At 33.9% G+C, this 15,576-nt stretch overlaps 2 protein-coding genes across 2 annotated transcripts; both read left to right on the top strand.

The window, feature by feature from the left end:
* The first annotated feature begins 4,009 nt into the window (after window positions 1-4,009).
* LOC120332630 (uncharacterized) lies at window positions 4,010-8,633 on the top strand. Its single transcript, XM_039399923.2, has 7 exons — window positions 4,010-4,204; window positions 4,438-4,612; window positions 4,739-4,950; window positions 5,852-6,112; window positions 6,397-6,517; window positions 6,861-6,944; window positions 7,338-8,633. Exons 1-7 carry the CDS (start codon window positions 4,098-4,100, stop codon window positions 7,701-7,703), a joined length of 1,326 nt encoding a protein of 441 aa, XP_039255857.2. The 5' UTR covers window positions 4,010-4,097; the 3' UTR covers window positions 7,704-8,633.
* Window positions 8,634-10,781: 2,148 nt separating this feature from the next.
* LOC120333020 (uncharacterized) lies at window positions 10,782-15,249 on the top strand. Its single transcript, XM_078119536.1, has 8 exons — window positions 10,782-10,875; window positions 11,276-11,451; window positions 11,723-11,897; window positions 12,477-12,697; window positions 12,980-13,240; window positions 13,447-13,567; window positions 14,053-14,136; window positions 14,490-15,249. Exons 1-8 carry the CDS (start codon window positions 10,828-10,830, stop codon window positions 14,853-14,855), a joined length of 1,452 nt encoding a protein of 483 aa, XP_077975662.1. The 5' UTR covers window positions 10,782-10,827; the 3' UTR covers window positions 14,856-15,249.
* Window positions 15,250-15,576: the final 327 nt, after the last annotated feature.

The following is a 15,576-nucleotide window of genomic DNA, read 5'->3' as shown; positions in this document are numbered from 1 at the left end:
CCTTAGGCGTACCGGTACTTGGGTGTCCACTTACAGACTTGACTTGTGAAAGAAATTAATCATCAATTGGCATAAGGTCTTGTTTCCCTAGTTAGCAAGTAATCTATGGTACTCTCTTAGTAAGTGTGAAAAGTTGAATAGATAACTCAAGTTTAACGCCAGAGGTCATGCAAAAAATAACCAGAATTCGCCATCTAGGAATACGCTCGCCACCGCAACTATGATTGCCCTGGTAGTTTCAGAAGTTCCAATGTCATGTGGGGATAGTTATGTGCAAGAGAATTGCAGGACTTCTCCCACTAAGGGCGGTTCACTTAACCTCTGGTCGGTTACGACATCCTCTTCCATCAAGTCCATGCTTCTGAAAACAAATAACTGGCTAACTAATCCCGACATAGAATGATAATTGTAGGAGAGGTTGTGGTTCGCCATATGAACTTATGATCTGAAAGGAAATCCTGATAGCTGCAACTTTTTGTTCAAAGAATATTATGATATGACTTAGAGTCTAGAATTCTATTTGAAAGGGGTGCTTTATAAGCTTATTTGCAAATGGTATCCACGCCCCACGGTACCTAAATGTATCACACACTGTTAGAGTAATTATAAATTATATTTGAAGTATAAAACACATCAAAAATTTATTTTGGAAAATAATTGGTTTTATCTGCAGATGCCAGGTTTATATTGAGGTTGACCATTTTAAAGCTAAACTTTCCTGATTTGGACATCCTTCGTCAAAAGGCACACTTGATTCGCAAAGTTTTGTAAATGCGCACAGTACACCAATATGTTTAATGTTTTGATTCCATAGGCAAGAGGTTGTGGATCGGTACTGCTTAGATGGGATATTTTTGCTTATAAATGCATATAACGTGTTCCATATGAATATTTTGTGCTTAGAATATACAACTGTTTTCAAGACTACAACTTTTTTTCTTCGGTAAACGCGGGAATTTTCAGTGTGGTATGCATGGGACAATTAGAGTCACTAACATCGAAATCTCTATCAGCAGGGATAAGATCACCTGGAAATAACATTCCATAATTTGGGGTCAAAAATGTATCTACCTCCACAGCCTTTTCGAATGAAAGATATGATGCCTTGAGGGGTGATTTCTATCAAATTTTTACAGTGTTATGGTGCTTGTAGTGAAAATAGGTTTGGGAGCTGCTTCTAATTAATGCGGTCTAGTAAAGTCTAGTCGAAAAAAACGTTAAATATTCATGCTAACAACTGCAAAGTGATATTGCAACGCATACAAGTTAACAGAATTTGTTGAAATGGTGATAGCAAGTGCAAGTTCTTTACGAAATAGTTTCAGAATATCAGCCACAACTTGGCCACCAATTTTGACTGTGGGCAAGCCAGTCAATGACAAATTAAGAAAATTTCAGTTTTCTTTCAGCTGTCCAATTTACAAATTTACAACTTCACTCATATCACTTTTCCTGATTTTCTGTTGCACAAATTCCTGTTCCTCCTGTTTTTCATTTTTTTTTTCGCTGAGATTAGCTGCAGTATACTGTGCTCAATTTTTCAACACTTCATCCCTGCCTTTTGCCTTCCTTCAAAGTCCAGCTTTTTCCTTCCAACTATTCTTTACTTCTCTGGGAATGACGAAAATTCAATATTGATGGAACATAATCAGCTGATAATGGGTTATCATTCTTTTTTCCTGAAAAGAAATTACACACTAATCATCATTTGTACAGTGCAAGTTTACAAGTTTGTGTATCAATTAATTGATCTCGCTGAGAGCTTCTGGTTATTTTCTGCATGACCACTGGTGTTAAACTTGATCTATTCAACTTTTCACGCCTATTAAAAGAGTACTAGATTACATGCTAACCAACGAAACAATGTCTTCTGACCATTGATGAAGATTTCTTACCAATTTGAAACGCAAGTATGCCTACCAATAACGATAGATTGTCATATGGTTTCCATTAAAATGACGGAGCTTATGAATATTTGAAGAAATCAATAACAGTCCATCATTACCCACCACCAAGCACCAACGAAGTGCTGTCCCCCAACACGAGCGAGATGGCTGGAACACCAACCAGTTTTCCCAATAGATGATATCTACCTTGCGGGACGTTCCGGATCTTTTGAAAACAATGGAATATAACTGAAGATCCATTTCGTTGTTTATACGTACATCACAATACGAAATAACCATTTTAACAGCCCAGCAAAACGGAAACGAGTAACGCGACTTACAATTGACAGGAGCAAGTTCTAGACGTTTTTGTTTTTTGCCGTCCAAAATGGCGGCGTAAACAAAGTCACGTGATCCGTGAAAGTCCTCTATAAAAGACAAGAGATCTATGCTCAAATATATGGACACGTCACAGCAAATACCACAGTCTACAACTATATTGGCACCAAGCGAAGCAGGAGGCCTACTGCGGTAGTTTACCTTACCTTTAGCAATGCCGGTACTGCTAACCTCAAAAAACTTCCGAGTTTCGAGTAGCCAGAATTTTCGGAATCGGCCGTCACGCTTGGCGGATTAGAATCCGTGTTCCCATGATTAAAAAGTGATACAGCGAAAGTTTGAATGAAATATTAGATTTCATAGGATTCATTGAAAATTTAGAACTAAATAAAAGTAATAGCCTTCTGGCAAAAACATCGATCTTAAAACACTGAAAATTTCGAAGCAATTGGTCCAGTATTCGAAGAGAAAAGCGATTTTATCATGACGAAAGAGAAAAATAACAAGAACAAAAACAGAATATAGAAACGATCGTTATGTACACTGACGTTTCCAATAATGCAAATTATGAGTAGTTCATGGCTATACAAATGAGAAGCAATATAGTAACTATTGCTTAGTATGTGAGATTAATGATAGTTTTGATTAGCTTTCTTGATCTTATTTTATACTCTGGGTGGGGAGGCGGACTAGTATTAGGAACTGGGTTAGAACCCCGTAATCTTGATCTCAAATATTAAACTAACGTGACCAACGCGATAAGTTTGAACTGTTGCCTTAACATTAAATGAGCTAATTATTGCTGAAGTCAGCAATACCAGTTTTTCTAAAATTTGAAATTATTATAATCTGTTACTGATTTACGATACAGGCCATCAATTTATCAGATGATATACGTATCATTTGATACTTCGCGTCAATATGGTTCAATGACATTTGATATTTGGTTCACGTAAAAATTGCTTCGGGCAACTTATTCTAACAGTCATTTTAGGTCCAGATTATCCCGAAAACTAATTTTTTATGAGTTTGCTACTCTTTTCATGAGTTTAGTCAAGCCATATGATACAATGCAGAATATAGTTTTCAGCAAAGTTAGCAATCATGACATCGTTGTCATATGGTCATTATTGTTATAGGTAGCAGGTCAGTGGAAGGGTGCTGCTTTTGATATTTATATTTGCTATACTTATTATTATAGTAGCGATACAAAGAATTGCGTTTGTGCAATGTAAATACTTTGCAATGACATGGCCAAAGTACCATTCCTTAAGAAAACTTATACAGTTATTCACGGTTGTTACACTATTGGCCTTATCATCACAATTTATTTTACTTACATGCTCTCGAATGAAGATTTGCCACAATGTAGAAAGAGACGGACAAAATTTGAATAATCCTGGTGAAAAAGGTAAATGATTTTTAACTCAAGTTATTAGCACATGTTTCTAGCAAAACTTGTTAGGCTTGGCTAACTCCCTCCATTGAAAACATATCTTGCTCAAAATGAAGCTTATTACGTACTCCGTGCAAAATTAAAGCCCGTGTGAGGAAATCAATACGTGTTCTCGTTTTCATTTCCACTTGTAATTGTTGTGCTGTATTTACAGAAGTTGAAAAAATATTTCGAATACTTTCTATGCATGAATGGCAAAATGGATCTCGGAAAATGAAACGAGAAGGAAAATACTATAAGGTAAACTTCAATTTTTAAGTACATTTTATTATATACTTTATTTCTAATTTATTGTGAATGCTATTCATTCACCATTTAGTACGTTGCTTTCAACTTTAAATATCCAGGAAACGAACGAATTTTGCCCAGAATGGACAAAAGAACTAGATTGGAATGGACCAACTGCCACGCCCCTGATGCAATTAGACCCAACTAGAATAATTTATCCAGCCAACCGTAATGGACCGAGCGATGAATTGATTTCATTACAAGAAGCAATATTTATTGGAATGGAAACAAACAGGTGTATAAAACTTAATAATATATAGCCAGTATTATTTTGAATAAGTAATAATTTTAATAAGTTATATATGATTAATGGGAATTAGATTATAGTGAAAGTGCTTCAAAAACTATATGTTTTTCATATAAAGCGGCGTGTCGTCGAAGTCGGTATGCGCTCAAACATTTATTTTTTATAAATCTTTTTTTTTCTCAAATCTGATCCTTTTTAGCTAATGGAATTTTATTTTCCAGGACAGTGGTCATTCCTCCTTTCAAACCACATCCATCTGATAAAGACTCAAATTATGATATTTCCTTACCTGCTTCATTGAGAGTTGATTTGAAAATTCTTTCTCGATTGGTTTCCTTGACAACGGTAGATAAGATGCAACAATTGTGTAACTCAAGTTTCGACATTGGATTTGAGGTAAATACAAATTTCTTCATTCGGATCCGTTTGATTACTTATTTTTAGTTTTTTTACGTTCATTATTAAAGTTCTAAAGTTCATATTCGAGAACTGCATCATTTACTAATATTTTTTTTTCATAAGGAATCGGGAGCAACCTGTCTCTTTCGCAAATTCTTAAAAGAAACAAGCGGAATGTCCCTTAATTCTTCACATAAGCATTTATTTGGCAAGGATGGTTTCTCTAACCTAACATTTTTTAAAAATAATAGTTGCGACCCACCTTCTCTACCCGTTCGAAAAATACCGTTTAGAAAGTTTTCAGTATTTCTCAGGAACGTTAAAGATCAATTCAAGTAAGAAATATTAGAAAATTGGGAGCTCCCGTAATATGTGCACCAAGATGGCGCACAACCTGAACATAGTATGTGTAACCGGTTAGGGTTCAGGCTGTGCGCCATTTTGGTGCACATACTACGGGAGCGACAAAAATTGTACCTTACGTTTAGGACTATTGACATTGCTTTACCTAGTTTACTATTCCCATTAAATCTACACTTTAGCATTTGACTTATGTTCGATATCGCATCGTTGATTACACATTCCTGGTCCAGAACTAGCATATTCTTTTCCAATTTCCTAACTCAACGGTAGTCTTTCTTTCTACCAGAAAGAAACAGAACCCCATATAAATTCTAAATCAGTGATCGGCAAAGTTTTTTAAGTGTGGTGCAAAATAGTAAAATGAAAAAGGTTTCAAGGCCTAACAATTTTGTTGAAAATTTTCAATTCAACCCCGTAATAAACTTGTTAAGGGACATTTATTTTTTATTTAAAACTGCTGTGAACGTGGCGGTACAAAGATTAAACAGCCGTTGGATTTATAGAACTTTTTTTGCATCACTGCCATAGTTGAGATTATTTTTTAGAGGCTCATTAGAAAATGCTCAGCGGCCCACAGATTTCCGATTACTGTTCTAATTATACAATGCAATATATATGTAAAGAATAAAATATAACCTATTATGTTATATAGAATATGGATCAATAAAATATTAGGCAGGAAGTTGATATAATTAAAATGAATCCATTCAGAATTGACTTGATACGTATTTACGCATACTTTACGCACTTGTGATTTCAATTTCATGGGAATATAAACACAAAATCTAACTATCTTAGGTTAATAGTTATCCCCGAATAAGATTTGTATTATGCATATGAATTCTCGTTTGACTTTGTCCCCTTGTTTAACAGGTCAGATATGCCCTGTGCAGTACTTATCAATACACACAAAAATCCAAGTAAGTTGTTACGAAACCCAAACAAGAATATTTTAAAGAAAGCAATGACAGACTTATCCTCTGTCACTCAAGAAGACATATCTGATGCCAATTGTGAAACAAAGTATAAACTCATTGAAGTTTTTACACGAAAACCAAGATTTGTCCGAGAATTAGCATCAGAATTCATTAGAGAAGTAATGAAAAAACAAGAATACCTTGCTTTGCACTGGAGGTGAGTCTTCATTCTGGTTACAGGGAAAACTACTTGGTAGATCAGACATGCAGCATATCTGAATAAAAGGTTTTCTTAAAATATACCTCATATACTCGAACAAAAGTGCAGTGAGTGATACCTGATGTCGTGATTATGGAATAGAAAAGAAAATCTATAAAGGTAAACATTCAAAACATTAGAGACAAAACAATAAGTTGCAGTACTCGATAATATGAAATATCCACAAAAACTTTACATTGGATTAAATAGATTTTCATAAAATTTTTACATTTCATTACCAGATACAATTTTGAGTTCCGATGTCGTTCAAGATTTAACTTTTGTCCTGAATTGAAAACAGTTGAAACTTCTAACATATCGAAAGTAATTTTGTTTGCTGGTAGAAACTTCAAGGTTCAGCAGGTAAGGCAGTAGGCTACATACAGTATTTGGTTGGTGAATAGAGTCTACACAATTTTAACGATAATTTGTATCTTAATCATTCAACAAACTGTCTGTTCATAAAAATAATATGTGCGTTTGATCAAGATTCTTGAATTTAAAGTAATTTAATGTATTTGTAGGATTAGCAAATAAAACCGAAACTTTTTAGTTTAGCTGGCAAATATCTAACAAAACTAATGTTGGATGCATACAAATTGAGCTCGGATTATAAATATATCCGTGAGTGTATCAAATTATAATATTTTTGAAGGGAATTATTATAACTGATTTTTCTGTCATTATGTTTATATTTATTTGGCAGGGAATCAAAAATTTGTCATCCCATTGCCAAAGCCCGGAAATCGTTAATTTTTATTTGGCAACCGCCGCTACAGACTATGAAACAGTAAGTAGGATAATTTAGAAGTCGACTATTAAGTTATACTTACATTGGGATATTGAATTACAAGTGTTAAATTATAAAAAAAAAAAAAAATTTACATACACACACTATATTTATTTTAAAAATGCTTACTAACGGTTTCCATTTAACATATGCTCTCAAAGTCGTGCTTGTCATGAAAGTATTAGGTTTTACGGACATGAAAATCATTACAGTTAAAGCATTTTGGTTATTCGAATTTCCATCAAGTTATTACTCATACTACATGCAATTTAATGTCGACTAAAGTATTAGATCTATGATGACCATAGATTAGTGTCTGTGGCTCAGAAAAAAGAAGGCAATCGTTCTAAAGTCTCCTAGGTTTATTCATGCATCACTTACGTCTTGTTTCAGATAAAACATCAGACTGAAAATGCCAATTTTCAAAAAGAATTTTTTCAAAAGATTGCAAAAAACAAAGGAGACAAGGAGGACCTGGAGTATTACATGGATCAACGGTGCTGGAAAATTCAGCTTTTCAACAAACTTGATCTTTATCGGTTCATTAGCTCAAAATATCCAGAAAAAAAATGTTCCGCTATCTGGCGAGATACACATGAACTCATATCTTTAGTAGAGAATGAATTATGCAAACACAGTTTAGTATTTATCCATTCCCCTAAATCCGTATGGTCAGAAATTGCTAGGCAAACCAGAACTATTAATTTATCGATTTGGGACGTTTTTTCAGAGATTAATGAACTGATGAATACAGTTTAATTCAAGTCGTTTCATGACAGACAGTAAACTAAAACAATTGCACGCACATAAAATATATATTTCGTTCATTTTTGGCGTATGAAGTTCCCAAGTTAAATGGCACCTTTTACTAATATATTTATGCTAAAAATACAAACAGCCACAGTCAAGTTTATTTTTTTGCAACAGCTAAAAATAAAATTCAAAATTACTTAGAAAAATGAACACACAATTTAGTTGATGACGATAGTTTCTTTAACCAATGCGGGTTATGGGCCAACGTAACCAGGGCTTCTTAGATCTAATTAAGATGGCCGAGAAGTATAGTTTTTAGGGTACCACAAGATTTCCCCTAGATATGAATTTAAAGGTGATGTCAGATTTTTGAGTCTCAATGCGACCCAAAAAGAGGTGAATTAATGCAATATACAAGATGAATTGAATTCGATTTTACTAGGGCCAGAACGATATATCGGCCATGTTTTTCACAAATTTCGAACTATCGGTTACGGCTAATTTGACCTATAGTTATCGGCCAATCACGTGACTGCCAAAGTGTCAAAATTACGCCGGGAAAGCAGTTTTATCGCTTGTTAGACACGTTAGTTGACATAACGATCGTTTCAATATTATGTTGTTGTTGTTCTTTGACACTTTTTTGGACACCTAGTGAAAAACCTAAAAAGTCGCTTTTCTCTTTGATTACTGGACCAATTGCTCTGAAATTTTCAGTGGTTAAAGATAAACATTTTTTTCTACTTTCTACTTTATTTCAAATATTCGAAACACTGCCCCCACACCAATGTCACTTGAAAAATTCCCAATACTCGGGCAAATGCTTTCCCATCCCGAGACGCTAAACTCAGTGATGCACAAAGAAAGGTGTAAATGTACTTTTTATGCAATTTTTCGTCATCATTGCATGAGTTTAACATTTTGTTATAGATTAAATTAAATTATAAGGAAAACACAGAATTCTCAGAATGTTGCTTGTTACTTGTAGCCTTTTGTTAGTTGAGGAAAATCGTTATCGGCCTAGTTTTATAAAAACTATCGGCATCGGTTTAAAAAGGCAGTATCGATCGGGCCCTTGTTTTTACAATTTGATATTCGCAAGACGGAAGTGCAAACATGAAACATGGAAAGGTCTTTCAAGTTTCAATACCAATTAACACGTTCTCGATACTGTTGTTCCTGTGTAGCGTGGTTTTGTTCGTTTTGTTGTTTCCGCTAACATTGGCGGGTGATTGCTACAATTTATTACGTGTAAGCCCCGTGCGCCAAATGGCTTAACGTTAACGTAAATTCCTTTCTACTTTCGAACTGAAACCGATATTTAGACAGACAGCGCATCAACTCTCGATCACAATATGGTCAATGATGCCGGGATGGTTTTAAATGTAGGTCCCTAATGTAAAATCGATAAATTTAAAATTGAAAAAAAAGCTATGGTCTTTGGAGGCGTTTCGTTTCGAGGTCAGAACATATATATATGATTTGGAGGCGTTCCGTTTCGAGGTCAGAACATATATATATGATATATATGGTAACCCTAGTTATGATACAACCTGTATATTTGAGCTTCTTACTCAGTTGACTCAAATTGATTGATTCAAATCTTTCAATTTTGTTCACACCTGAATAAAAAGCTGTTTTAATTTGAGTGTCTGAGATTTTTAAGACCTGTAGACATCAGGCAAATGCTAACGGTTACATATAAATCGGTAGTACAGTTGTATCTCCGATCACTCTTGAGCAAGTGTGCAAAGTTGCTCCGCCATTTGACCATAAATTACGTTAACAAAGAATTGTAGTTATCTGCTGCTTTTTATTAGGTTAAGAAAAACTTTAGAGCGGTGGTGGAGTCAGTATTACTATATGGCTACCCGACATGGTCACTCACCAAAAAACTGGAAGCCAAACTGGACGGAACCTACACTAGAATGCTAAGGGCGGTGTTGGACTTGAACTGGAAGGCACACCCGACAATTAACCGACTGTATGGGAAGATGCCTAGAATCTCCTCAATATCAAGGGAAAGATAAACACGTTTTGGATGGCATTGGGACCCCATTAGGACCCATTGGGACCATGGAACGACAAAAGTTGGAATACCTGTCAAGACATACACAAGGTTACTTACAAAAGACACTGGTTTACATGTTGCAGATCTCCCTAATGCTATGGACAATAGAGAGCTGTGGAAGGATATAGTCAAATCGGTCCGGGCCACTCGCCCGATATGAGGATGATGATGGTTGCTAAAGTCTACATTAAGAATCATTCAAAAACTGGACATTACTATTTTATGTTACTGAAATACGATACACGCCATCATCGTCGGTACCATTCGTTGGGATGCGTCAATTTACTTCAAGTAAATTTGATATTTAGTTCAAGAGAAAAGCTGCCCCAGGCAATTTATTCTACCCGTTGTATTTGGTCCAGATTTTCCCCAAAATTTTTCAGACTTTTCCTACGCTTGGCCTTCATCAGTTTAGTTATTCGCATGTGATATGGAAAATCGTTTTCAGCAAAGTCAGTAATAATGTTTAAGTGTCATAAAATAGTAGAATGGTTACCGCAATTATTCTTATTATATGCAGCAGTAAAGGGTGCTACTGTCGATATTTTTATTCATCATGCCTATTGTTATGCATACTTAACTTCACTAAGTTTTGCCTTCGTGCAATGTAAACGATAATTTGCCTTGGAATGACGTTGTCAAAATACTTCCCACACGTAAAAGTCACACGGTTAATTACGGTTGTTATGTTCTTGGCAATATCCTCGAAATTCTTTTTCTCTCCATGTTCGCGACTGAATATTCGAAAGTATGTAGAAAGAAAACCACAAGAATTAAACACGTTTGGTGAAAAAGGTGAATTTATTTTTTAAACCTTTATATCATCAAAATTTCTATCAAATATTGTAAAGTCTAACTAACTTTCTTCTTACTCATACAAAATATTTTGCTTCAAATATAACTTATTGCGTATTTCTGGTGTACCAATATGCAATTTATTGCGTTGATTTAACAAGCACTATAACAACCAGTTCGTTTTCATGTACACGTAAATGTTTTGCTGTTTTAGCAGTCTATTCCAATTCTCAAACAGTTAACGGAATATTTCGACTTCTTTCTATGCATGAATGGAAAAATGAATCTGATGAAAGTCTGAAATTTCATAAGGTAAAATCCATTACGTTCAACTTTGTATGATATTTTTTGTGTTCAAACTATTGTTTTCACTTATTTATGCAATCAGAAAAATTACCCAGAGAGCAGTGTTTTTGCTTAGAAACGACAAAGATTGAGTTATCACAATGGTCTCTGCTATTCTCCTAATTTACCCTTCGCCAATATATATTTATAGTCATTACTAACATGTTAATCTCGAATATATATACAAGGAATAATGAAAAAAATTAAGTCTAATCCAAGGTCCACGCATGTCCGCATTTATTACTTTAAAACTAGAGTCAACAAGAAATAATACGATAAAACAATAAATTGTCAGACATTTTTGGGTTAATGACTGTGACTTTATTTCTAGATTGAAAAATTGTTGCTGTTAATCTTTTTTATCCAGGGAACAAACGAACTTTGCCGAGAATGGGCGGAAGAATTAGATTGGAAAGGACCAACTTCTGAACCCCTGATGCAATTGGATCCAACAAGAATAATTTATCCTGCTAATCCTAATGGGCCGAGCGATGAAATGCTTTCATTACAAGAAGCAATATTTATTGGAATGATGACAAACAGGTGAATAGAAATCAATGATAATAAATAGACAGCCTTATTATGATTAAAAGGCGTGCGTATTATATAATAGGAAATTAATTAAAAAGCCAATTCTGTAAGGACGATGCTTTTGAAAATAAAGGGACATATTCTCAGACGATAATTTCCGCAAGTAGACTGAGCTTCAAAGTGAGACATCCTAAAGTCAACGTTACAAGTATATGCCAAATTTTTTCATGATCTTTTCCTTTTTCACATTTAATTTTTTTACCAAATATAAGACCTTTTTCAGGACAGTAGTAATTCCTCCTTTCCAACTACATCCAGCTGATAAAGACTCAAATTATACAAGCTCCTTACCTGCTTCATTGAGAATCGATTTGAAAATTCTTTCTCGGTTGGTTTCTTTGACAACAGTGGATAAAATGAAACAATTGTGTTATTCAAAATTCGATATTGGATTTCAGGTGAAAGCTAATTTTTTCGGCTATTTTTTTAGTAATTTCATTTTTTTTTGGGGGGCACGAATCACACATACAGATTGTGCTGTTATTGTACGTAGTTTTCTACTTCTTGTTATGAAATAAACGTTTTTCTCGTGAACAACTGGACTAATTGCTCTGAAATTTTTAGTGGTTGAAGATTGTATTTATTTATTTCAAAACTTTCTGGGGCTCTATGTGATTCGTTTTTCACTTCGATATTTTGTGTGATGACCTTTTTCAAAAATTATTTGTAGCGTTTCTGCGACCACTCTCGTCTGATGTTTTTAGACCCTGTTGTACTAGTAGACTAGGTAAGGTACTGTAAAAGGTAAGGTAGGCGAGTGTCGCGTTCGGGCTTTAATTCCATTTTACTTTCGTTTGAATTTCTAAAGACATTGCTTCAAAATTAAATGGGAAAAAATATTCATCAACAATTTTTGTTGTCGGTAAAACTGAAAGAGAGAATTTGATAAAAATTGTAAGTTTAAGGAATTCTGTATACTGATATGAAAGTTTCCAATTTCCGAAAATTGTATTATTTTATAATATTATTTGCATCAGGAATTGGTCACATCATGTGATTTCCAATATTTTTTGGAAGAAACAAGCGGAATGTCACTCACTTCTTCATATGATCATTTATTTGGTAAGGATCATTTCACTTACCTAAGATTTGTGAAAAAGAAACACAGACCCGATTGTTTTCCACCTCTTCTGCCAGTGCGAGAAATACATCATAAAAGTTTTTCAGAATTTCTACAAAGCGTAAAAGATCAATTTAGGTGAGAAATATCAAAATCCGTATATAATATTTACCATGCTTTTGGATAGTTTTAAATTTTATTAATTTTTCGTCTCTACAGTTTACCTTATACTCAACCTTAGGAAAATATTCTATATCGAATGCTAATTTCATCACAGAGTTCATAATTACCATATTCAATTTTAACTTGCTTGCTTTAAATTTGATGCCGAAAACCGTTTACTAGTATATCTATAAGTAGACTAACTAATCTGTTTTCTGTATAGAAATCCGTATCTGACTTATGACCATTTTTTAACAGGTCAGACGTACCTTGTGCAGTACTTATCAATACATACAAAAATCCTATAAAGTTGTTACAAAACGTCAGCCAACCTATTTTGATGAAAGCGATGAAAGATTTATCATCTGTCACCCAAAAAGACGTATATGATGCCAATTTTGAAACGAAGTATAAATTAATAGAAGTCTTCACACAAAGACCTAGATATGTTCGAGAATTAGCATCAGAATTTATTAGCGAAGTGATGAAAAATCAAGTATACTTTGCATTACATTGGAGGTAAGTTCTCGACATAATTAAGTTCCATCGAGAAAAGTTAACTTGCTTGCTTTTCGGTCAGTCACTCACAGAAGAAAATGAACAAATTTATTAATATAATTTGAGCATAAAACTTTATACCTGAAGTGCATCTGTTATGAATCTAAATTATAAAACAGAAACAAAGTAACAATTGGTTTAATAACGTAAACTGATATCATTGTCAGATACAACTTTGAGTATAGATGTAAAACATCACGTAACTTTTGTCCTGAAATGAAAAAAGTTAAGACCGCAAACTTATCGGAAGCAATTTTGTTTGCTGGCAGAAAACTGAGCATTCAAGAGGTAAGTCGATATTTAGTAGGCTACATTTTGGATGCGTAATTTCAACCTGGAATATATTTTTTTTCATATTTTCCATATATTGTCTGTTTTTGACATCTAGTCTCTTTTAAATTAAGATTGTTTATTGAAATAGGAGCATTGATAATAGCATTAAAAATTGCACGAGAAATCTTTTAATGTTACCAGAATCCATATTTGCAGAAATGGGCTAGAACAAGTGAAAATTTTCGCCAAAATAACTCCACACCCCAGCAACCTATGTATGTGTAAGTCCAAATGCAAAATAGCGATATACCTTCATACAGTTTATATTCACTTTATTTTGGCATCCTTTAATTTTAATATTTGTTTAATTCCTGAGCACATCGTCATATGAAGTTTAGTGCAATTTATTCATCATTTGTATAAAATTTCACTGGTACTGTTGTGGCAATATTAGTCATTTGCCCTTGTCAATATATTTGAGCTTTGTATTTACTTTATAGAAATTAACAGATTTAACAACAAACTGCCGGACCCCAAAAATAGTCAAATTTTATTTGGCAACTGCTGCTACGGACTATGAGACAGTAAGTCGAGTTATAAATACTTATATGTGATATTGAATTACCAATATTAGATTAATATTATATATTATAATAAGCATTTGGTATTATATATTTTTTTTTCCCACTACTTTCATTCGTCACCAGTTAGATGAAAATGTTCAGAAATCAACAACCAAAAACTGAAGCGTTACTAAAATGTTTACAGGCGAATGCAATATACACTGCGCAGTAGTGCCATAAGGAGCCTATCTCATGAAAAGTGGAAACTGACAAAGCAAATATATATGTTCTATATATACATCAAATACCATTGTCAGCAAAGAAAAGCATTCTTCACTCGCGTTTTTTCATTCATTGTTTGCTTCTTGTTTTAGATAAAACATCAGATTAGAGATGCAACTTTCCAAAACGAGTTTTTTCGAAAGATTGCGAAAAATGAGAAAGACAAAAAAGAGTTCGAATATTACAGAGATCAACGGTGCTGGAAAATGCAGCTTTACAATAAACTTGATCTTTATCGATTCATCAGCTCAAAATATCCAGAGCAAAAATGTTCCGCTATCTGGCGAGATACACATGAACTAATAGCTTTGGTAGAGAATGAATTATGCAAACAAAGTTCAGTATTTATCTATTCACCCGGATCAGTATGGTCGGAAGTTGCCATGCAAACCAAAAATAACTATTTGTCAATTCGGAACGTATTTTCAGAGATTGATCAAGTAATGAATATGGTTTGATTCACGAGGGAGACTATTCGACAAAAAATGACGGATGTACGTGAAACGTTTATTGCGTGCACACTCCGGAGAATGATTAATTAAGATTCTTTGGATTTTCTACAATTATATGCTACCTCAGAATACAAAGTTGAAGAAGATGATGGAGTTGGATAAAAAACCTTTTCATTTGTATTTTATATGCTAAATTGTAAAATGATTATATTGTCACCATAGATATGATTAACGAAAAGAATTATTGACTATATATATTATATAATCAACTGTATCTCAAAACAACTGAACCTCACTCAAAACTTAACTGAAAAGTAAAATAAATCATTAATTTCGCTTCGCTTTCTTCTCATTGATAATATCGAATTAAATTACCTACTATTGATTTAAGGTTCAAAGTTTGAATCGAACAACGTTGGTACTGATTATTTATAGCTGACAGAAGTAGTAGCCTACCCCAAGAGAATCAGCAAAGAAAACAAGTCTTCCTTTTTTTAAATGAAAAGGTACGCCCTGACATAAGAAGCATGTTAGCAGTTGAAAGGGTGATTTTTTTTTGAGTGGTGACTTTTCAAATTATTAACGCGCATTAGGATGAGTTTTGGAATTTTACCCATATGCGCTTACGGCAAAACTTTATTTATTCGTCATTATAAAAGCAAATAAGCAACAATGCTTAGCCTACACCACTGGTTTCCGAACTGTTCATTAACTTAACCCCCAAAAT

Source organism: Styela clava, chromosome 13 (genome assembly GCF_964204865.1).
Source record: "Styela clava chromosome 13, kaStyClav1.hap1.2, whole genome shotgun sequence".
Lineage (NCBI taxonomy): Eukaryota > Metazoa > Chordata > Ascidiacea > Stolidobranchia > Styelidae > Styela > Styela clava.
This window is presented reverse-complemented; position numbering and strand designations above follow the sequence as displayed.